The sequence below is a fragment of the Toxotes jaculatrix genome, chromosome 3 (genome assembly GCF_017976425.1).
Source record: "Toxotes jaculatrix isolate fToxJac2 chromosome 3, fToxJac2.pri, whole genome shotgun sequence".
Lineage (NCBI taxonomy): Eukaryota > Metazoa > Chordata > Actinopteri > Toxotidae > Toxotes > Toxotes jaculatrix.
Window position 1 is genome coordinate 18,795,186 of NC_054396.1, and position 23,506 is coordinate 18,818,691.

The following is a 23,506-nucleotide window of genomic DNA, read 5'->3' on the forward strand; positions in this document are numbered from 1 at the left end:
ACTGAAGTAGGTGCCCATTGGGAGAGACATGGAAATTGGCTTAATCTAGTTTTTACTCTATTCAGCACATGCATTAAGAGACTCTGGAAACATCCAAAAATCTAAACAACCGAAGGGGAAAAATAAGGAACGAAAGAATAAACAAGTTTTCCTCACCCTAACTGATACATGATTGCCATTTGCAATATATCAGCTTTCCAAAATAACGGAGCCCTAATGTTACTGTTTTGGGTCAAGTAATGACACATATTGTATATATTAACTCATTGTCATTTACAGTTTCTTTTTCTTCGTTTTTTTCTCTCTTTTTTTTTTTGCAAGGCTGGCTAAAAATCGAGGCTCAGTTCAGTTCATAAGATAGATGGAAGATAAAGAGTTCCCTCCTTAAATCCAGCAAAGGCAGTTGAGATAAGCAAACTTCACTTGTTTTGAGTGAACAAGCCCACCGCTAAAGGTCAGCCTCAGTGCTGTCAGTGTCTTGAATTAGTCCAGAGCGTTGCCTGAGAGGTGAGCACCATATTCCCAGGAAGACCTCAACAATGTCCACATGGCTCACTTCATCAGCACTTCCTGTAACACGCAAGACAGGCAAGGATGAGCAACACTGAGCTGTAATAATTAGTCAATCAATCAGCTGACCGAGAGAAAGTTAATTGGCAACAATTTTGATCATTGATTAGCAGTCTAAGTTAAACAAGATGTCAAACAAAACCTCCACACATTTGATGGTCGTCTATTGTTGACTGAATATCTGAGTTCTGGACTGTTGGATGAAACATTTTAATCCCATCACTTCCAGCTCCAGTCAACTGTGATGTTTTATAAAGCTAACAATTAAGTTAGACAACATCAAAAAGAAAAATCAAAAATGACAAGATTTCTACAATTCACATGAAAAAACAGGTTTATAACACATAGCACATGAAAAGAGGTCAATATTTGTTTTAACATAGTTTTCATTTGACAACGATAACATTTTTAGGGACAAGGTCCCTAAAGTTTGATTGTTTCATTTGTGATCAATACATGCTAACAAAGATGATGAGGAAAAGGAAATAAACACAGGTTCATGTCTCACCTGAGTCTCTTTTGGCTCTTGAATTGGTGGTTCCTCAGTTTTAACCTCAGCAGGAGGAGCAGTACTGGCCATTTGTAAGCTCCTGGTGACTGGACCACCTACTCTCTCCCGTGTTCGCAGGGAAAACCGCTCCTCTTTCTTCAGCGATTGTAGTGGTGGTGGAGATTTGGCCTCTGCTAATCTCTTGGGTGCTGCCTCCTTACCCATACGCTGCATTCTCATGGATGGCCGTTGTTGTGCAGTGTCACTGGGAGAGTCCAGGGCTGACAGGGTGGGAGGTAGAGACTGAACTTTGCCCTTCTTAGTTTTTTTGCTAGTGGAAACTGGGGTTGGGAATGAAGCAGGCCTCTTTAGGCGGCCCAGAGCAGCAGCGGTTTTTCCTTTGCTTGCCTGGGGGGGTTCGGAGTCTGTTGCACCAGAGCTGCGAGCTCTGGTCTTTCCCAGGGGTTTATGCTCTGGCTCTGTCTGCGGTATTTCACAGTCTGAAGCTTTCTTCCTAAGATTCATGTTTTTATCTACCACAAACACTGCCTCTTTTTTCACCTCTGCTAGACCTTTTTTGCCCTTTTTCACAACAGGCTTCATGGGACAGCTGACTGCCATATGTTTATTGAGACTTGCAGTATAAGTAAACTCCCTGCTGCAGTGGGGGCAGACATTAGAGGGCTGCTCTTCTTCAACTTTAACGGAAGCCTTCTTTGCAGTAGTGGCCGCTTTATTTTTCTGTGATATTGCCTTCTGGACCAGCTGGTTTTTCTTCTTACTGAGGGCACTCATTTTTGTTTTACCAGTATCTTGATTAAAGTTAAGTCTCTTTGGCTGACCCATTCTACGGAACGCACTCTGTCCTGCAGGGGCTGCTGTGGGTGACACGACTCCATTCGGGCTCTTCACTATTTGCTTGAGGGGGATGGGGTTTTTCTTGGGAGTGTAACGCTTCTTATCACTAGCATTGGCGCAGGCCAGTATGTGCTTGTGCAGTTCGGGCATGTTGTCAAAGCTGTTGCCACACTTGGTGCAGCGAATGGCAGTGCTGAAAGTCTGTGGTATGTTGTGGGTGGTGAAGTTAGTAGCCGAGGCCACAGAGCCAGCATGGGAACGGCTATGATAAGGAAAAGGAGGTGGTTTATAACTGGGGTAGTGTTGATTAATACCAAGGCGAACGTCTGGGCCTTTAGGCTTCCCTCCCTCTGAAGCCATGATCTTTATTGTAGTGTATAGCTCCTCATTGGGGTCCTCTGCTCCGTCCTCTGCATGATTACCATTAACATCAGGTTCTTCCTTTGCTAAATCAGAGTCATTGTGTGGAGCAGATTCATCAGTCATCTCTGGTGCTGGTGTTGAGGGACTGCTTTCCTCTTTGGCTCTGGATGGATCTGTGTAGTTCTGTGGCCTTAGCTTGCCACTCTCTACAGTGGTATTTGAACATGTCTCATTTGGATGTAGATCCTTTTGGTGCTGCTCGAGGTTACAGAGAAAGGCGAACTCTTTGGAACAAACGGAGCACACAAAGATCCTGCCCACTCCGTGTAGTGATGTCCGGTGAGCCAGCAGGGCGGGCGCGTCACCAAACAGCTGCACGCAGAATTCACACTTGAAGGGCCAGTCCGCAGCATGGTCTATGATATGTCCACTGAGCTCTTTGATGGAGTTGAACGGCTCCTCACAGACATTGCAGACAAAAGTCTTGCAGTATGTCGAGTCGACTTCCTCTGCCTCAGAGGTTTTATCAGATGGTTTATCAAGAGCAGCAGGCTGAGGTGAAGTGTCAACACCATCCTGAGGCGTATGATTCATAACTGACAACCCATCTATGCAGTGCTGAGGCTCTTCTTTTATCTTAATCTGAGGGTGGGATTGCTGAACGAGTGATGGGGATGGATCATGATGAGGAGGAGGAGACGGTGAGGAAGATGAGGATTCTGGTTGGGGTGAGAGAGCAGCAAAGTCAGATTTCAAAGATTTCTGGGTTACGGAGTCAAGGTCTTGCTTCAATTTGCCATTTAGCAGACTGGTGCAGGTCGAAGTCACAGAAACGTCTTCGGTAGCATGCAGATCTACTGATGCAGGCTTAGAGGGGCTTGGCGTTGAATGATTCAGGAGCTCTTTACATGGAGTGTTTGGGGAGTCCAGTGGCTCAGAGATGTGGTCCTCCTCCTCATCTTTGTTTTCTTCTGCTGACAAAATGTCCTCTGCATCTGACAAGGGTTTGTTTTCAACTGATCTCGGAGACATTTTTGGTGAGAGGACAGGAAGAGGTCTCAGTGCAGACGAGTCTGAAGGCTGAGAGAGAGGAGAGCCAGGCATAGCCAGTGGAGAAGGTATGGTAGGTAGCACAGGGGGAGGTGGTGTAGGGGACGTCACACTTGAGCTACCAGGTGAAGATGGGTTCATGGTCACTGGGGTCAAAGAGGGTGGAGAGGGGTGGGCAGATTCTGATGCAACATTTGGAGAACGAGAATGGAAAAAATTGAGGTTTGCTAAGACCGAGGGGCCCTCCTCTCCTGGCGAAGTTAGACCTACATACTCATTCATCAGCACCTTTTCAAGCATGCTGGTGTTAGGCTTTCTCTTTTTTAACAGTGGCTGTGGCGCTGGACTTCCCTTCGATTCTGGCTCAACGGTGCTCTTACGATGCAAGCTTAAATCAAGAGCCGAATCCCCGAGCACCTTGTTCGAGCTGTCACTTTTCCTGCTGACAGAGCTTGACAGATCCAAGGGCTGTTGATTACAGGAATTTCCTCCGCTACTAGAAGATGTTTGGCTGTGAGTATTATTTCCTGAAGGGTTCAGTGTGTCCCCGTCATCTTTGTCTAGTACGCTCCCAGGAGGTGACACACTGCGGCTTTCCAGCTTTGGCACCTTAAGGGTGTATGAGCTTGCCACCTCAGCTTTACTGCTCTCTGTTTTACAAGCAGGACTGAGCTGTGGAGATGACGGGGGAGAAGCTGTTCTTCTCTTAAACCTGCCTGGAGCCCCTTGCAGCGGTGTGACTGACAGCGGTGAGGCCAGTCTATGGCTTTCTGTTATCAGGGCAATGGTAGATTTCTGAATATCTTGTGTCTGAAGGAGCTGTTTGAGCTTAGGTGAGAGATAAACCGTTTTCTCTCTCTGAAATGCTGATGAATCTGTGCCTTGTTGGAACAGTCCTCCCACTAGCAAGTTAGATGAAGAAGATGTAGAGGATGATGAAGACGATGAGGAGGCTGTGAAAGACGACGATTCTGTCTCCATTTTAAGGCTGGGAACAAATGGGGGTGTGGATGTTCGCCTCTTTGCTGCTGGCTGGCCGATGTTAGAGACTTGTTTTGCAGCACTCGTTCTCCCCTCCACCTTCAGTGCCTGACCGATCTGATTTGGGCTGATTATGACCGTGTCCAAACCAAACAAAGCTGCAGATCTGGAGTCCACCTCTATCACTTCACAGGTACTCACCGAACTGCTGGACACAATCTTGCCATCAATGTAGAAGCTCAAATTCTCAGAGATGTTTTTGGATATGTCAACTGCGTAATCGTCCCTGTCTGCCTCATCTTCTGTGTCCGCACTGGGCACATAGACAGGCGGAGGGCTGGCGCTGGGGGACTCATCAGGCTGCTGCTGTTGCTGTGCAGATGCCTCTTGCAGCAGCATTCCTTTCCTACGAACTCCCTTTGGTAACAAGTGCCGTTCGTGTATTCTGCGTTGGTGTCGCCGCATGTTGGTGTGTGTGCCAAATGCTTTACTGCAATACTTGCATGGATGGAGTTCTTTTGACTCCCCATTGTCATCCAATATAAAGGGACGGTCAGCATGGGCCCCAAACTCCTTTCTCTGCATCTCAGAGTTGTGCAGAATTCCTCCAGTAAACTGGGAACCTATGGCTGTATACTGACTAACTGGGCTGGTGCAGTCAGGACTTGAGCCGTCAGTCTGTGCTACAGGACTGAGTAGACCAGCAGTCCCAGCCAGAGAGCCAGGCCTTTTCTTAGGCCCACTCTCATGCCTTCTCTCATGTCTGCGCCGCCCCAGCTGTGAGCCAAAGGATTTGCTGCAGTACCGGCACTTAAACAGTTGTGTCTGTTGGTTGCTAATGGCATGAATGTGTATGTGACGCTCCAGGCCCTGTCTGGTGGAGAAGTGGCGTTCACAGTGCTGACAGGGATATGACTCTCCATGTCGATCACTTTCAAGGTCTCCATCAGGGTCAGGGTCAAGGTCAAGATCAGGATCAGGATCGACTTCTGGTTCTTGGCCTCTAAGTGAGGAAGACTCTAAGTTTAGCTCTGAATCCTTATGGCTTTCTTCACCACAGGTCAGCGCCAGGCCAGGCTTCTTATCAGCTGCAGGTGAGTGCTGAGCAGTTTGCTGCTGGGCTTCAGTTGGCTCCATCAAATCATCAGGATCCTCCTCCTCTTCCTCTTCTTCCTCCTCCTCCTCCTCTTCCGCCTCCTCCTCCCCACCATTTCCCCTGTCCATCAATCCCGCTGCCATATCCCGAACATCTTTATGGTCAGTGCTTCCCATGGGATGGGTTTCCTGGAGTTCCTGCGAGGTCTCTAAGGCTGATGGCCTCTCATCCTCCTCCTTCTGACCTGTTAACAAATAATCCCAAATAGCAAATTATGCCACTTAAAACATTTTCATATGAAGAGTGCTTGAAAATATATTAATCTACACTGATTATGCATGACAATAATTCAACTTACCTTCTTCCCCATCCCACATCTCTTTGACAACAGATTTGGCTCCACTTGTTTTCTTGAATCCACCCAAACCAGCCTGTCTGGCTGTCTCCAGCAGCTTTCTTCTGGCTATGAGTACAAATACACACATCACTTTGTATCAGACTTGATTAAAAAAAAAAAAAAACACTTTTTAACTTCCACAACAAAACATCAATAAAACTGATCCAAAAACACAGTGTAGTTAAAAATACATTTTTGGCCAAATATCAGGGATTGTTTATTTTTCACCAACTAATTCTAGTGACTAAAACAATTCTGGAGAGATAAAATCCTTTTTTTATGCATTCAACAGATTTGTAAAATAATTAAGACCCTGGAAACCTATTTCATTACAGCCAGTAATTTAATTGTACTTTTTCACCTCATGTGCTCACTTTAACACTTTAAATTATTAAAAAGGCATTAAGAAAACTAACAAGCTGTTGCTTTAAAATTCTAATTGAAACGCAAGAACTAACCTTGCAGAATATCCGAAAGCAGCTTCACATTTTTTTCATAATTATTGTCATGCATGCATCAGTAATCGAAAAAAAGACATCTGATAAACATGATAAATCTGAGGCCCAGACGATGCCTAATATGACATGACACTGTTTTGAATTTCTAAGCCTTGTCTGACTCAAGAGGCTTCCCTGGCACGTCCTCATCATAGGAGTGTGTCAACAAGGTCACCTGACCTGGCCTACAAAGCCTAATTCATACCAGAGAAACACATGCTGCAGGTCAGTCATCTGACCAGCATGGTAAAAGGCATTCTGCTACAACACAACCACCCAAACATTTTCATAATCTAATAGCACTTGCATTTCATAGTCCTCACATTTTCTGTTATTATCTTTATTCATACCCAGCACTCACAGAGCCAACACCTAAACCAACCCTGGCATATAGTGGTTAGGTAACATGCAGGATGTTTAAAATGAAACTAATGTGATAGGTAGGCTAACTTTATCAAGGTTGACTTTGCAGTACAGTAACTACATGCCTGCCAGAAGCCACTACACTGTGGTACAGAGATAATTTCCTAGAGACTATTGCCTGTAGGGCAAGTCAGAAAATTAAACAGTTTCTTTTCATGAAAAATAACACACAGCCCATTCATCAACAAGCCTGTAAAATAAAAGGACGTAAAACCTCAAGACCTGCAGCTTGCAGCGCTCAAATTTTGTTTTCTACTACATTTCACAGACATTTCAGGGGTGCGACTTTCTGTATGTTGCCTGTTTATATTTGTTGACATAATTACATCATAATACAGAGTGAGAGTCACTAAATTTTGCAAGCATCTTTATGTCATTAACTACACAAGGATATTCTATCTTTGGTGGTATTTATGCTATTACATTGTGGCAGGCTTTCTTTACCATACATTACAACACAAAACACAAAGCCCTTTATTCTCCATGTCAAAGATTTAACTTAGATAAATAAGTGACGCAAGAATATATAGCCAAAAAAACAAAACAAAACAGAGCACAACAGATAAGAACATATATCTATCACTTTGCTCTTTTCTTCTTAGTCCTGCATTGAATTAACCACATGATCCAATTGTGTTATATGGAAACACTATGTTCAGAGTTCATTCTGACAAATATAAATGTGACCTATTTGCAGCCAAGTTCATTGTTTGGTGGTACATCCATTACTTTAACATCTCTCTGTTTTAGACTACTGTTAAGTTTATTTAAAAAATGAATCAAAAGATTAACTAAATGACGTTTCTGTGGGGTTATTTTTAGGTTTTAATGTCTCCAGTCACGAAACGTTAATGCTACCAAACCAGGCTATAACGCCAGAGCGACCGGTTAGAATTTAACTCGCCATGTTAACTGAATTTCCACCGTAACGATATAACATGTTTTTAATACTAATTCACACCACACAGTTTCCCATCTGTTTCTGGACACCGAGATGTCCGTGCGTTCAGACCTAGCCGTTTAGCCTAATGCTAGCATGCAACACCAAGTCTGACAACTCGATGAACAGGTTATTCTGGACCTAAATCGACATTAAGGGCCACTTTAAACACTCTATACAAGATCAAATATATATATATTATAGATTGTTACCCAGTACCTGTGCTCTAACTGGCCTGCAACTGGATAAGGCAGCCAGCTAGTTAGCTACCCTGATAGGCCATCATCAAGTAGACAGGCTCGCCGATGGATGGCTTTCATGCTTTAGGAACTCAAGGAAGGTCACATCCTCGACAACGTCAGGACCCAGAGGAGGAGGAAAAGCTGCTAAAAAGTTGCTCGGATGCTAGTTTAACGGCTTAACGGGATATTTTAGGGCAAAAGAGTTGGCTCACTGGTCACGATTTGGTGCTAAATCCGCTCGCAGCGACGACTTTCAGGTCGAGTACAAAAGTGGAGAGAAGCCCCACACATCGCAGCCGTTAACGCTAGCTTCCACTAGCCTGCCTTCATTGGTAGCTAGCTAGCTCGCCAGTTACAACTTCGACCGAGGTGCAAAGAAAATCAACTCGTGGCTGACTTGGTGTGGCATGAGTGCAGCGCACACATCCGGGGTTAAAGCCGAGCAGAAATGTCATCATGGTTGAGAGTAAGGCCTCACCTCGCTTCGCCCTGGGTGAATTTTTCCTGCTCAGACTGCTGGCTCTTTCTTCCTCCAGTGCAGCTGTTATCTCAGGGTTGTCTTCCACAGTGTACCACACCAGCAGCTCCTCTCCCGGTCCGATAGGCTGCAACAATGAGAGATGAGATCGGCCTCCAATCACAGCTCGGCTTGCTGAGAGGCAAGGGGGATATTTGGGCCACTGTGCATCTAATCTGTCTGGAGGGTGTGTGGAATTTGCCTGTGTTTTTACCATTGTCTGCTGCAGCATATACTCTAATGGTGCAAACTTTGGATGGTATGTTGAATGTACTGCATCCACTGTAACAGGAATATAGTTACCATTTAACTACTTCTTAGATTTGCACAACTCCCAGTCCCTAACCTCTAATCCTGAGTATAATGAGATCCACCATTACTAACTATGACTTAAGTCATAAACATAGTAATTAATTAATACCCCTGTCAATCCAAACGGAATATTATCATTGTAAAGGTGCAGTTACATGTATATCTTATATAATGGCTAACCAAATAAATTACCAAACATCACGCATTTCTTCATCTATTCTCTCTTCACCACTTAGATGTGAAAACACATCATTCTCAATTGTAAATAAATGTTTACTGAGTGAACTAATGAGGGGATCACTGCTCACATATATACAACAGTGGCAGAGAGGCAAGCAGATTGTGCATTAAGTGAAAATGTGATTTGAAATGAGACAGATTTTTTCTTGGTATTGATTCTATAGATGCTCGTATTGATACTCATAATGAGACAGTATTGGTAGCGTAGTATCGGGTCAATCCACCCACCCCTTACTAAATCTACAGTACAGAACAGTGAAGTAATGTCAGCAAATTTTCTTTGATATTATCAAAGTATTCTTTAGGAACCATTAGGAAGTTTAATCTATAAAAGTGAAACTGTATTTCATAAGATCACCATATTGTTAATGTCAAAATCATATTTAATATAACTAGTAACAGCTCCGTCAAATAAGTATAATGTTGACTCTGAAAAATAGTGGAGTAGAAATACAGTATCCCATGGAAATAAATCACTGAAGAACAAGTAAAAACAGTTGGGTAAATGTACCCACATAGTTATTTTCTACCACCAGATTTAACCAACTTTCATGTCTAGAAAATTAACATTAAAAATTAATATACAGTATGTTTAGGCTCAGGCGGCTCTGTCTGAAAATCACTGATCAAAGAAGAACTAATATATTTTGTATATATTGTTGGTTATTTGTCCTGTGATTGATTTTTTTATTGATGTAATTGTGGTTTCTGTCCATGTACCACTGGATGTAGGACCTGTTCAGGTTTCTGAAAATGTGTTTAACTTACCCTTAAAACTTTGTAGTAAATGGCTCTGTTGATCTCCAGGGGAAAAAGATTCTGCTCTTCACTGGAGCTTGCCCAATTCACATATCGCAGCCAGTTCCCTTTCATGGGGTCTGTGGCGTCAACACACATCCAGCCACGTGCTGGGAAATACACCTACAGGATAGGGGTACAAAGACGATGTTGTTAAAGAAAATGTACATATTGTTCTATTTAGAAAATCTGAGCAGTAACACTGAATTGTGTCACCTCTGTTACAGTGGAAGCTGAAATGATTTGTCATGGCAATGAACTAGCAAAGGCTTTTTTATTGTCTTCCAAAACCGCTGTGCCTTGAAAATTCCAGATGATTGTGTTAACTTATTGTACTTATTGTACAAAGTTAGAGCTGACGGCTGTCTTTATAGCTACAGGTGCGATGCCTGATAGAGAATGTAGCTGGGCTTGTTTTAACTATGCAGTGACAACCACAAAAGGTGGAGGTGAGTGTTTTAGGGAAAGAAGCCAACAGAGCAGCCTGTAACATACCTCCCACATGTAAACATTACTGGTCACCTGGGACCTTTTTTTCTTCTCTCCAACAAATGGACCAAACCTCTTGCCCTTAGGAATGACCCGAGTGGCCCAGACACCTAAAAATAAAAATGAAGAAAAAACATCTCATACCTTTGAGATTTTATGCTTTCATCACTAAATGTATTGAAATTTGTATCCATTTATGTACAATTTGTAGGTACAGTTAAAGAATGGTACCTGAAGAAATATATCCTCTGCACTGTGTTAAACTTCTTACAGAAACTATATGACCACAGTGAACATCAATTAAAATTGATTTAGGATTCGTTAGGTTAAAAGATTCTTGACGAAGGTGAATAATCATATCTGTGATATGATCATGGAGGCATCAGTCCAGATTAACCTTAATTTGCCAGTATGCATCACCAGAACCGCAGTTTGCAACCATGTCGTGTTGTAATGGAGCAGCTGTGCGAGCCAGCTGTGCTCTCTCCTTTTTCATTCCTGACAGAACCATTTCTGTCACTTTTCATGCAAACAACTGAGTAAAACACTATGAATGTCTTCCAGGAGACACTTTCTGAAAATGTGCATATTTAAATTGTGCCCCTATCTCTCTATCATGACCCACTTTGGGTGTTCAGAACAGCTATAAACATTTTTACCTTCCGACGTGGTCGTACAGCACATCATAGAAACGTCTGTTCGAGTGCAGCCCGGTCCTAGGACTCAAGGCTGTGGATCTTGAGGAATGCTCATGTATATAATAAACCTTGGTGTAATAATTGCAAATTGTTTAAGACTGATTTGTTTTCCCCCATAAGTCTGTGTATACAACAACTTGTTGTTAAGATGTGATTGCCATAATCTGTTTATGTCCAAGCAGCGTATAATTGATAAGACAGAACTAGTCCAAGCACTGTTACATTTGAAAAAGTATTCTAGATCAGTTAAATGATTTATTAAGTTAAAGTTTATTAAAATATTAAGCAGCTACTGAGTACTGAGTGTTTGTTCATAATTTATTCATTCACTTTCTTATCATTTTATTCTTTAATGTATTTGCCCTCAGTTTGATGTTGAGAAGTGTACTTAAATATTTATGTTTTTGAAGTTTGCTTGTTTTTGTTCAGTGTACACTTTGTTTGGCTCACCTGTGCAGACTACAACAACCCAGAACAAGTACTTTGCCATTGTGTCTACTTTTATGATGTGTTTTGACACTGTCAAATAGGTGTTAATGTAACTATACATTTTAGCATTGAGGTCATGGGTAGTAATGGTTCTGCATCATATTCAAAAGTGTTTATAATATTCAACATACTCATGCATAGAAATTGGGAGGACAGCAAATACATCTCAATATAATGCAGTCCAGTACAACACCATCTTTAACTATGACTTCAATAATAAACATAGAGCTTACACATCTCCGTCACCAAAAACTGAACATAACAGGGATTCAGATTTCCTCAAACATTTTAAAAATCATCTGAACCACCAAGATTTCCATTTTCCAATCACAGCTTCATCTCACTGTGATCCAGCATCACAGGCAGCAGTCAGTTTCAGAAATGTGCAGCTCATGAATTGAAAGTGGAAATCAACATGTTAGCTGTTAAAAGATGTTTAAGTTGCGATTCTCTAAACAGAACTTATTTACTCACCGATGCGGCTTTGATTTATAGCAGATGGTCCAAGAGTCAAACAGTCAGGCAGACCCTTCCACACGTGGGCTGGAATTTCATCCAGAGTTTCCACCGTCCCCCCAGTGATAGCCATGACCTACATGAACAATGGCAGATTTCAGTTACCAAAAAGCTTCAAAACACAGTGAAAATGTCAGATATTCCTATCCATAGCTAGTTATCTGTAAATCTATCTTCAGTTTTAAAGATGAGAGTGAGTTAAGAAATTGAAAAAGCAGCAGCCCACTCAGATGAATGTTCTCAAAGTTAATTCATTACAAAGAGGGGGCCGGCGTCTCAGCGAAGGTAACACCCTAACCTTCTTATACAAGTTTGCTTCTGGAGTATTGAGTGTTTTTTTTTTGTTTGTTTGTTTTTTTGCGTTAAACTGAAACATGACACCAGATAAAAACAGAATGTACGATGACTTATTTCCATAGTGGTCCAGGCCTGCTGAAGTTCATGACAAGAGACCGCTGTGCCTGTGCCATTGTGAACGCAACGTTGTGACATGCAAATGTAACCACAGGTAAACAGCATACTGAACTTATTTCCCTCTCCCTTGTCAGCCTATGATACAAACCAGTTTGAAGTCCTTTTCATAAACACAGCAAATAAGAAGTGCGGCCAAGAAATTAATGCAGGATAAGTTTTAGGGCTTCAACTAATAAAATAATGAAAAATGCTCATCGCAACTTCCCAGAGCTCAAGGTGATGAGTTCAGAACCCAAAGATACTCCACTTATAATCAAACCAAACTGTAAATTCTCACATTTGAGAAGCTGGAACTGGTGAATATGTGCACAGAAATGGTTTCAAACAATTAATGGATTATGAGAGCAGTTTCCGACAGGAGTTTTCTGTCAATCAACTAATCGATTAATCTACTTTCAACTACCGAAACAGTGAGTATTGAAAATGTTCCCATCACAGGCCTTTACTGTGCTTTACTAACTTGCTTTTTGTCCCAACTGGCAGAAAAGCCGATTGTTAAGGAGCACAATGAGCTGCTGACCCATGTGTTGTGGGGCTAGGCTCACACACAGCACACTGAATTCATAATAGAAAAGAAAAGGAGAGAAAACACACATCTCCTACATGGTTCAAAGCAGATATTGTGACCTGAAAGATCTGGTGATGCCATGTTAATATCACCTCAGAGGCAGATAAGACAGAAAATGGACATGGCTAAGACAATAACCCTTGTTGTCCCAGGCTCTTTAACATCCTCTAAGAACAAAGGACAAAATGCATAAACTTTTTACTGTCCAGTTCAGTTAGGTTCATTTGATTTTTTTTTTTAAATACTAAAATCCACTGGTGCTGGAGTTGTGATCAGACATTTTTAAATCCCTCCTAGCTGAAGTTCAAGCAACAAACGGAGCAGGAGATTTTAATGTGGGTGTGTGCGTGAAGCGGATTTTAAAGCGTTTCGCCTCTGTCCATCAAAGAAAAGTTGACAAAGACAAATAAAATAGACGCTCACGTAAACCGTACAGCGCCTGAAGGATGCAGTTTATTGTTACCCTTGTAGGCAAACCGTCCGCTCTCCTTATTCTTCCCGATGCTGGCCGGAGCAAGGTGCTTGGAGCTTTTTTTTTTTTTTTTCCTCCTCTCTCTCTCTCTCCCTCAATGTTGCCTGTCGCAGGGTGTCTTTTTTGGGTTTAGGCTACTCATACGCGCACTTACCTGCTTTATTTGACCGGGGACTTGTGATTTTTGTGCTCTACCTGCTTTCAATCTGCTGAAAATGGCGGATGGAGGCTTGAGTCGAAAGCCTCTTCAGTAACTCGGATCGTGGTGTGGTGTAGTTGGGAGAGGCAGCCTGTCAGACCCGTGCACGCACAGCGATGGGGCAATAATGTTCAAGTCAGCCTGCAAGCAAGGAGGGGTGTTTTTTTTTTCTATTTGCAGACGACAAGGCTCCCTGGTCTCCTCTCCTGCAGGCAGTGGCTCGAGTCCTGTCCACACTGCAGCCTTACATGAAACCATGCCAATTAAGTACCTTGCTTAGATTCATCTGTGAGCATAATGGGGCCTGTAGGCTGGTGCCATCTGTGCATCTATGAATTAGCTAAGAAGAACTCACTAGAAGCAGGCAAATTTAGGCTGAAAGCTGTTCTATGGTGGTGAAATGTCTCAAACTTTTATGTATATATAATATTAAATGATTTGCCCATGGCGATTTGTTGCAACTTCATTGTCGTTTGCTTGTGATGTATTTTTCCTTTTCCCCTCATGATCCTTATTAAACTTATTCTGAAAGCCACGCCAGCTGTTACAGTGGGAATTTCAAGATGTAAAGATTTCATGCTTGAAATTTAATTAGATTTCAAAAAGCACAGATTCGTTTTTGTTTTTTGTTTGTTGTTTTTTTTAAACAAGAAATAACTTTTTAAGTAGATGGAAGTCAGTTTGAGTGTCTCAGAGTAAGTCCTTTTCAAATACTGTTAATGTCCTTGTGAAACAAAAGCCAAATGGACTTGGATAGATTAAAAATTATTTGCTTTTTCTATCCACAATCAAGTCTGACATCAGGGCTCAGCAAAAACATTGTGCAAGGAAAAAAATCTTTTAGGTTTTATGGAAGTTAGGCCTCTCTGGGGTGGGTGATATAGATAAAATCCTCTATCACAAAATAAACTTTATATTGCACTATTAGTATGTACTGTGATAAAGTATATTTTCTGGAAAATCTAATAAGAAACTCTTGGGGGATAAAATAATAAAACATGAATGTTTGTTTTAGTTAAGTAAATACCTGACAATTAAAGCCCTTCATCACATCGGTGCAAAAAATATAAATCCTCTATGGAGGAAAACAAGAAATCATAAGGAAAATAGAAACAGATCGAACAAAACAGATTTTACATCTTTTAGTTTCAAGACAAAAACAGAAGTGGCAGCAATGGCTTCTTCTCCAGTCTGTATGCAGCTTCTATCATCTAATCGCCAGCAACACACAGGTCCTGTTAGGCTGCACTGTAAAATCCCACGTGCAACAGTCAAGCTGGTTCTCAAAGGGCAACCCAGGTGATCACGACTCCTGTCATTATGTACAGGTAACGTCTGTGGCCACTAGAGGCTGCTGCTCTACAACAAACAGGTTGTGTTCTCTTCAAATGAGAACCTCCGCCTGCATATCTGTGAACTGCGAGTAGGTAGAACAAGACTGACACACATAAATATTAAATATTATGCCATTTGTGTATTACTGTCAGAACAACTCTACATCTGACATGTAAGTATCAGCCGTGAGTGGATGTGTGATGTGTCATCTGTGTTTGGTTGTGGGAGATCTTCTCCCTGCAGTGCACAGGAGGAACCACACAACAAAGTGGCTGTGTATCTATTTTAGTTGTGTTTTCTTACATAAAACCTTAAAGGAATAAACAGTAACACTATTCTTCCTGTTAATGATTATGAAAGGATCTTTAAGAGTGACATTACGCCACATCAGGATACAAAGTCATTTAAAATTGGCACTTGGTGCGCCTGAGGGCACTCAGCCAGGGTTTTTTTGTATTAATTGCATCTCCCCGCTCAGAGTTTTCCATTTGTATTCACTCCAAAAAACCTCAGAAATGCTATTACACAAGAGGAATCACACGTTCATGTACTCACCTCGACTGCATCTTTGACCTCAGCCCTTAAAGCATCCCACAACCAGATGTGTTGATTCCTGCCCCTCCGCACCCACCTTTTCACAAGCTTTCACCTCCACGTCTCAAACAGTGCCACATTCCTTGACCCCTGCTCCACTCTGATGACCTTCCCATGTCCATCAGGCTGACAGCTGTCTCAGGCTCCTCTGCTCTATATGACTGCTGTAGCTCTTTGTCTCCCAAATGAGAGTTTCCATCAGCCTCTAGTGTTTTTGTGCCAGATTCTCATAAAACATTAACAACAGAGAGACAAAAGAAAGTGAAAAGGCTGTCATCTATCCAACACTGCACGAAGATAACATTACATTAACATTATGTTGATCTAAAACTGAATTCTACGGAGACAGTGAGTGTCATGGCAACAAGTCCACAGGACAATGCATCAGTCATCATTTTCACAGAGAAACCTACCCCATACCGTAACTTACATACAATACAAAATTCTCTGGTTTAGAATTCTTGTCAGCCAGCATACACTGTTACTGATATATCTACAAGAAGCTAATATATCAGGCCATATATCAGCCTGGCTGATTGGTCTTTTTATGTAAATGTCTACCTGTCAGTGCTTTAAATAATGTTTGTAATTGTTTTAATTGGTGTCTCTGTGTGTCGTGGCTGCTTTGTGTGACTAACTGGTCTTTTCTTGATGTTGTATTTATATCATTTTTTTTTCTTGGATCACTCTTGTAATTGAGATCTTGATCTTGTAGCAACCTCCTAGGTTGTAAAAGCTCTAAAAGACTTTTCTGAGGAAATCTTTACTCCCAGGTCTTTCAAAAATCAGCATTTATTTCATATAGGCTCTTTAAAACAAGTGCAATTAAAAGTGAGCAACAATTACAACGGGATATCTGTATTACACTTGGGCACAGGCTTGACGTGGAACACAGTTGAAAACATTCACGTGGAACATCATGTGCCCCTCACCATCCTAAAAATATTTACTGTGTGCAGGATGAACGTTGAACATATAGCTGGTTCTGTAGCCTGCCAAGGTGTGATTAATAGGAGAGCTCTCTGTCTCATGCTGCATGACAGAACTGGAAAGGTGATAGGCCTACATGCTCTGACACAGCATGCAGGAAGTGTGTGTGTTTTTAATGCTTGTGGTTGACTAAATGTATGCGTGGGCCCTGAGGCCAATGGAAATGCACATGCTGTTCATAAAGGACATTTTGAGAATAAAGGCTGGACGATGTTTGATGTTTGAACAAGCTTAAGAAAGAAAGACAATGTTCACTTTCTCTGCTCTAACCATTACTTTTGTGAACAGAAATCCAAAAGTTCAGCAAGTAAAGTCACAAGTGCATCAAAGTTATCGTCATAAATAAAAAAACAAACAAACATGATCACTCAGATGAACAAGAAAACTCATAAATAGATACATATCTATAGCTTACACATCACATTGTATGGAGAATGACAACCTCATTATGTAAGGTTTCGTCACATGTATCATAAACCACTGCCATGCCATTCTGAAATATCCAGACCATATATACTAGTATGTTATCACCTTCTCAAGTAGCCAGTGATCTGCTTATAATAGCCATTCTACAGGTTGAAGTACAATTACAAATACTTGTACTTTACATGTGTATTTCCACTATGCGGCAATACTATAGATTAAAGGTACCCTGTTGAGCTTTAGATCAGTAGTAGGAGGTTTTTTACAAGTAGGTCCCTGTTTTCTTTATACCGCACACACACAGAAGGACACATTCCTGCAACTGGTTTCATTCTACGTCGCTGATCGCCAGCTGGTGGCAGTAATGCAGAAAGAAGAGTAGAAATGTGCACAAAACAGGCAGGTGATGGAGATGATGGAGAACTGCTGGCAAGTAAACACGGAGGTAAATGTAAAAATCAGCTTTTCAAATGTTTTGTGTGAATGAGACCTCAGGGATATGCAGTGCGATTTGGTTAGAAATACTGAACGGAAACTTTGGATTGTTTAGATTAAAACTCCACATGTCAACATTAATTTGCCTTGAAGTATATGTGTAGATAAAATTAGCTCCCAAAAATGCTGCTTTCATATTAATGCATCGGGGTAATCCTGGCATCAAATGAATATTTTTATCTTTGATGACTATGTTTTTTTCTGAAAATATTTCCATATTTCTACTTAAATAAAATTTGAATACAGGGCCTTTGCTTGGAGGTGAGTATTTTTACATTAAGGTTGCTAGTTTTACTTAAGTAGAAGATCTCAGTATTTCTTCTGCCACTGGTTTCCAGTATCACAGTGGCATTCTGACCTTGCAAACTTAGGAGTAACTTGAGTACAAAAAAATTTCCTTAAGTGGACTTTTCTTTGGCGAAGATCCAAGGCAGTGAAACGTGCACAGCTCTATCCTCAAACAGCTCCATTTGTCAAATGATCTTTACTTCATCAGTCCTAAAACAGGAGAAAGAATTGGTTGATTGAGAAAAGGTCCGATTAAACAACAGTGCTGTTTGGCCTAAAGGCCCAGAAAACTTCCTCTCTCTATCAGCTTTTTACTGTGAGTGACTGGAGCTGACATTCACACACTATTTCCTCCAAAGTTAGAACAGTTTCAGTTATTTAAGAGATTTAATGTCATGGAAAAACACTTGTTTGCAAAAACAAAAAGATACATTTTCCAAAACAAACTATTTGATGTTAACTATGGGTTCAAGCAGATTTGATGACACTTTTGTACTCACACTTATTCACCGCAGAGTTGTGCATGTAGTCGTCCAAACAAATCCAGTAGTGATAAAAGACATCATTGTGAAGAATGTTGCTCCGTGCGTTGCCCCTCTGTTCACCAGAGCTGGCAAACAAAAACCGTCATTAGTGAAATCAACACTCATAATTGCCAGCTCGTCTCAGTGCGAGCTCTTACGCAGACATGAGCATGTTACAACACTGTATATGCCCCAGGATTTAACTGAGGCTTTTCCCCGTCTAATTTTTTGCCATTTCATTATAATTAATGATAATTACATCCTGGAATGTTTGAACATAGTGCAAAGGAAAGTTCAGCTTTCCAGGTCAGTAGGCCTATGATTGAAGACAATGTTTAAATTTTAACAGAGAGACAAAATCACGTTGTAGAATAAATTAACACAAATGTTTTTAAAGTAGCTCACTGTTTGATTCTTACCTGCAGTTTCATCTTCAATCTGTATTACTGCAACTTTAAAATCCTCTCTCTGTGTTGTAATGGTGGTGCCATTGTGACTTTCAGCATGAGCAGTGACTCTTTCTGTCTCTGCATTAGTGACAGTTGGTGCAGGAGCTGAGACAGGTTCAGCTGGGGTTTCAGTTACGGTTTCTGTTACTGCTACTGGGACCTCCTCAACTGGATCCAGTACTATGCCTGTGGTCTGAGACTCAGATGGGGTCTCAGTGACAGATATGATGAGTATCTCTAGATCACTGTCCTCTGGTTCATTCCGAGAAGCTGTATCTTCTTCCAGGGGTGGTTCCTCTGGAAGAGGATTTGATTGGACATCTTCTTCTGCTGTGTTATCCTCTGGAGCCTCCTCCTGTGCGTCTTCCAGGGGAATTACAAGGATTGGGTCTTGTGGAGCTGGTTCCTCACTAGTTGTTTCCAAAAGAATGACAGAAGGTTCTCCTGGGGGTGGTTCTTGCAGTGTCATTTCCTGTTGACCTTCCTCTTCTGTTTCAAGTTCTGCAGGGAGAAGCAAAACAAGTTCCTCCTCCTCTGGTGTACTGGGAAGAAGTTCTTCATTGGTGCCATGCTCCTCCTCATCATTTTCCTCTGAGACTATTAGAATAGGCACCTCTGCACTTGGTACAGTAACAGCAGCTTCTTCTTTTGATGTCTCTAGAAAAACTATTGGGATTGCTTCTTCTGTAACTTCTTCTTCTTCCTGCTCCTGTTCCCCCCCAGAAAGATCCACAGGAACAATGACAATTGGAGGTTCTTGGGCTAACTCTAATGGCGCTGTTTCCTCTGCTGCAGGTTCCACTTGCCCTTCCTCTGTGATCTCAGGTTCTACAGGAATGAGGACAACAGACTCCTCTTCAGGTTCCTCATCAGTAGGAGGGTCCGCTTTGGCATTTTCCTCCAGGACTAGTGGGACAACTGCTTCTTGTTCCTCTGGAGCTTCCTCTTTTGTTGGTTCTGAGGAAATGACTGGGACTGTTTCTTCTTGTTCCTGAGGATCCTCTTCAGCAGATTCCACCGCAACAATGACTGCAGGTTCTTCTGGGGCTGACTCTTCTGGTACTGTTTCCTCTGCAGCAGGTTCCTCTTGAACTACCTCTTCTGTCTCAGGTTCTGCAGGAACAAAGGCAACAGATTCCTCTTCTTCCAATGAACTAGAAAGTTCTTGAGAAGCTTCTGGTTCTACTGCAGCATGGTCATCAGGGACTATTAGTAACGTGTCTTCTGGAGCCGCTTCTTCTTCTTCTGTATTTTCTTCTGAAGCTTCATCTTCTAAAGCTCCTACAGGAATAAAGAGAATTTGTTCTGCTGGATTTTCCTCCAGAACTAGTGGGACAACTGCTTCTTGTTCCTCTGGAGCTTCCTCTTTTGTTGGTTCTGAGGAAATGACTGGGACTGTTTCTTCTTGTTCCTGAGGATCCTCTTCAGCAGATTCCACCGCAACAATGACTGCAGGTTCTTCTGGGGCTGACTCTTCTGGTACTGTTTCCTCTGCAGCAGGTTCCTCTTGAACTACCTCTTCTGTCTCAGGTTCTGCAGGAACAAAGGCAACAGATTCCTCTTCTTCCAATGAACTAGAAAGTTCTTGAGAAGCTTCTGGTTCTACTGCAGCATGGTCATCAGGGACTATTAGTAACGTGTCTTCTGGAGCCGCTTCTTCTTCTTCTGTATTTTCTTCTGAAGCTTCATCTTCTAAAGCTCCTACAGGAATAAAGAGAATTTGTTCTGCTGGATTTTCCTCCAGAACTAGTGGGACAACTGCTTCTTGTTCCTCTGGAGCTTCCTCTTTTGTTGGTTCTGAGGAAATGACTGGGACTGTTTCTTCTTGTTCCTGAGGATCCTCTTCAGCAGATTCCACCGCAACAATGACTGCAGGTTCTTCTGGGGCTGACTCTTCTGGTACTGTTTCCTCTGCAGCAGGTTCCTCTTGAACTACCTCTTCTGTCTCAGGTTCTGCAGGAACAAAGGCAACAGATTCCTCTTCTTCCAATGAACTAGAAAGTTCTTGAGAAGCTTCTGGTTCTACTGCAGCATGGTCATCAGGGACTGTTAGTAACGTGTCTTCTGGAGCCGCTTCTTCTTCTTCTTCTGTATTTTCTTCTGAAGCTTCATCTTCTAAATCTCCTACAGGAATAAAGAGAATTTGTTCTGCTGGATTTTCCTCCAGAACTAGTGGGACAACTTCTTCTTGTTCCTCTGGAGCTTCCTCTTTTGTTGGTTCTGAGGAAATGACTGGGACTGTTTCTTCTTGTTCCTGAGGATCCTCTTCAGCAGATTCCACCACAGCAATGACTGCAGGTTCTTCTGGGGCTGACTCTTCTGGTACTGTTTCCTCTGCAGCAGGTTCCTCTTGAACTACCTCTTCTGTCTCGGGTTCTGCAGGAACAAAGGCAACAGATTCCTCTTCTTCCAATGAACTAGAAAGTTCTTGAGAAGCTTCTGGTTCTACTGCAGCATGGTCATCAGGGACTATTTGTACTGTGTCTTCTGGAGCCGCTTCTTCTTCTTCTGTATTTTCTTCTGAAGCTTCGTCTTCTAAATCTCCTACAGGAATAAAGAGAATTTGTTCTGCTGGATTTTCCTCCAGAACTAGTGGGACAACTGTTTCTTGTTCCTCTGGAGCTTCCTTTTTTGTTGGTTCTGAGGAAATGACTGGGACTGTTTCTTCTTGTTCCTGAGGATCCTCTTCAGCAGACTCCACCGCAACAATGACTGCAGGTTCTTCTGGGGCTGACTCTTCTGGTGCTGTTTCCTCTGCAGCAGGTTCCTCTTGAACTACCTCTTCTGTCTCAGGTTCTGCAGGAACAAAGGCAACAGATTCCTCTTCTTCCAATGAACTAGAAAGTTCTTGAGAAGCTTCTGGTTCTACTGCAGCATGGTCATCAGGGACTATTAGTAACGCGTCTTCTGGAGCAGCTTCTTCTTCTTCTGTGTTTTCTTCTGAAGCTTCATCTTCTAAAGCCCCTACGGGAATAAGGAGAATTTGTGCTGATTGATCTGGATCTGGATCCTGCATGTCATACTCTTCTGGGGATGCATTTTCCACAGCACCCTCTTCAACAACAGTTGTTTCTTCTTCTGTGTTTTCTCCTGGTGCTCCATCTTCTGAGGTCTTTACGGGAATGACTGGAACTGGTGCTTCTTGAGCTGGATCCTCCACATCATGCTGATCTGGAGAGTCACTCTCAAAAGTAGCAGCTGGGGCAACTTCTACTTCACTTTCATCTGGAGATGCTTCTGCAACAGCAGCTTCAACAGGGACCGTTTCCTCCTCTGAAGAATCTTGAGGTGCAATAGCCAAGGGCTCCTGAGGATCTGATTCCTCAGGTATAGGTCCATCAGCCTCAGCAGAGACTGGATCTTCGATGAGGACTGGTTCTGGTTCTTGTACAGTAACTGCAACGTCTTCTTCAGCTGGTGATTCCTCAGGAGATGGAGCTGCCTCTCCTGCAGAAACTGGAATGAGCTCCTGCTCAACTGATTCTTTCTCCTCTACTGGCGTTAGCTCTTCTGAACCTGGTTCTTCAGCAACAACAGAAGACTGAACAATTCTGGCAGCTGCAAAAGAAGTTAAGTACTCAGTACCACCTTGAACTTGTTCTCTAGTGCAAGAACTTTATAACGATTTGGTATGTAGTCAATACAGGAAGCATTGTTTACCTACAATCTATCTGAAAATGAGAACAATAAATCTAAGAACTTCACATAATTCACCCAAGTTTCTCATTAATCATTAACACTGAAGCCTATGTTGGTTTTGCTAAACGGGCCCAAATAACCTGTGTCTCAAATTTCTGTGTGTATATTGTACATAAGGATCTATTCAAGTGACTTTTAAAGCTAAATCTAAGACACATGAGAAACTGGTCATTTGAAAGGGTCTGAGGTTAAGCAAAAATTTCAGTGTCATTTTCCACAAAGTAAACTCTACACTGTTGCTCTGAAAATGGTGTGAAATTTAGCAATGACTGATTATGTAACGGTTAAAGACATGTCCAGTGACCTGATACAAACATGAAGGGTGAGTAGTGATCCAAGTTTAGTTCGAGTGTCTCACATGGTCGTATGCTAACAGGAGCAGGTGTGTCATTGAACAGGCCAGGAAAGCACTTTGAGATAAGTTGAATATACAGGGGTGACTGAGGTCAGTGTTCGAAATGAATGTATATATTTGTTATTCATAGCTAGAAAATACCTAAAGCAATATTTGTCTTGTCCAAGACTTAGAGTCTTGGATTCTGTTCAGTAAGTAGTTACAGCAAATTAGTTGTAATGACTGCAACAGAGAAAGCATATGAATAAGAATAAATTGATGAATAAATTCACTCAGACTATAATAATATGTAGCTTTAAGATATTATATCACAGTATTTCACTTTCCTTTAGATAGCCTAGTGTTACATCATTTTAAATATACAATATATAAAAATCTTCCTAAAAACTATGTCAATGTAATTTGCTACTTGCTCACTATTAATAGCCTTCAGAGAGGCAATTCCTCAGTGACACAATAAAGCAGCTTTGAAATAGTGCTGCAATTTATATGTATCTAGAACCATACTGGAACTCATTTTTGTTATTTATGATCGAGCTTTAAGTTCAGTCAAAGCTTGAAGTAACCATGACCACATGAAAAGAGTTCAGAGGAAATGCATGTCTTACGTATTGGCGCTGACGAGTACAACCGAACAATCAGGATCAACAGCAGCAAAGAGGAAGCTCTGAACAT

At 41.8% G+C, this 23,506-nt stretch overlaps 1 protein-coding gene across 1 annotated transcript; it reads right to left on the reverse strand.

The window, feature by feature from the left end:
• Positions 1 to 246: 246 nt before the first annotated feature.
• prdm2b (PR domain containing 2, with ZNF domain b) lies at positions 247 to 8,293 on the reverse strand. The gene is made up of 4 exons (XM_041033914.1): positions 7,885 to 8,293; positions 5,767 to 5,871; positions 1,079 to 5,652; positions 247 to 570 (listed from the first exon to the last, which is right to left on the reverse strand). Exons 2-4 carry the CDS (start codon positions 5,783 to 5,785, stop codon positions 553 to 555), a joined length of 4,611 nt encoding a protein of 1,536 aa, XP_040889848.1. The 5' UTR covers positions 5,786 to 5,871; positions 7,885 to 8,293; the 3' UTR covers positions 247 to 552.
• Between the last annotated feature and the right edge of the window lie 15,213 nt (positions 8,294 to 23,506).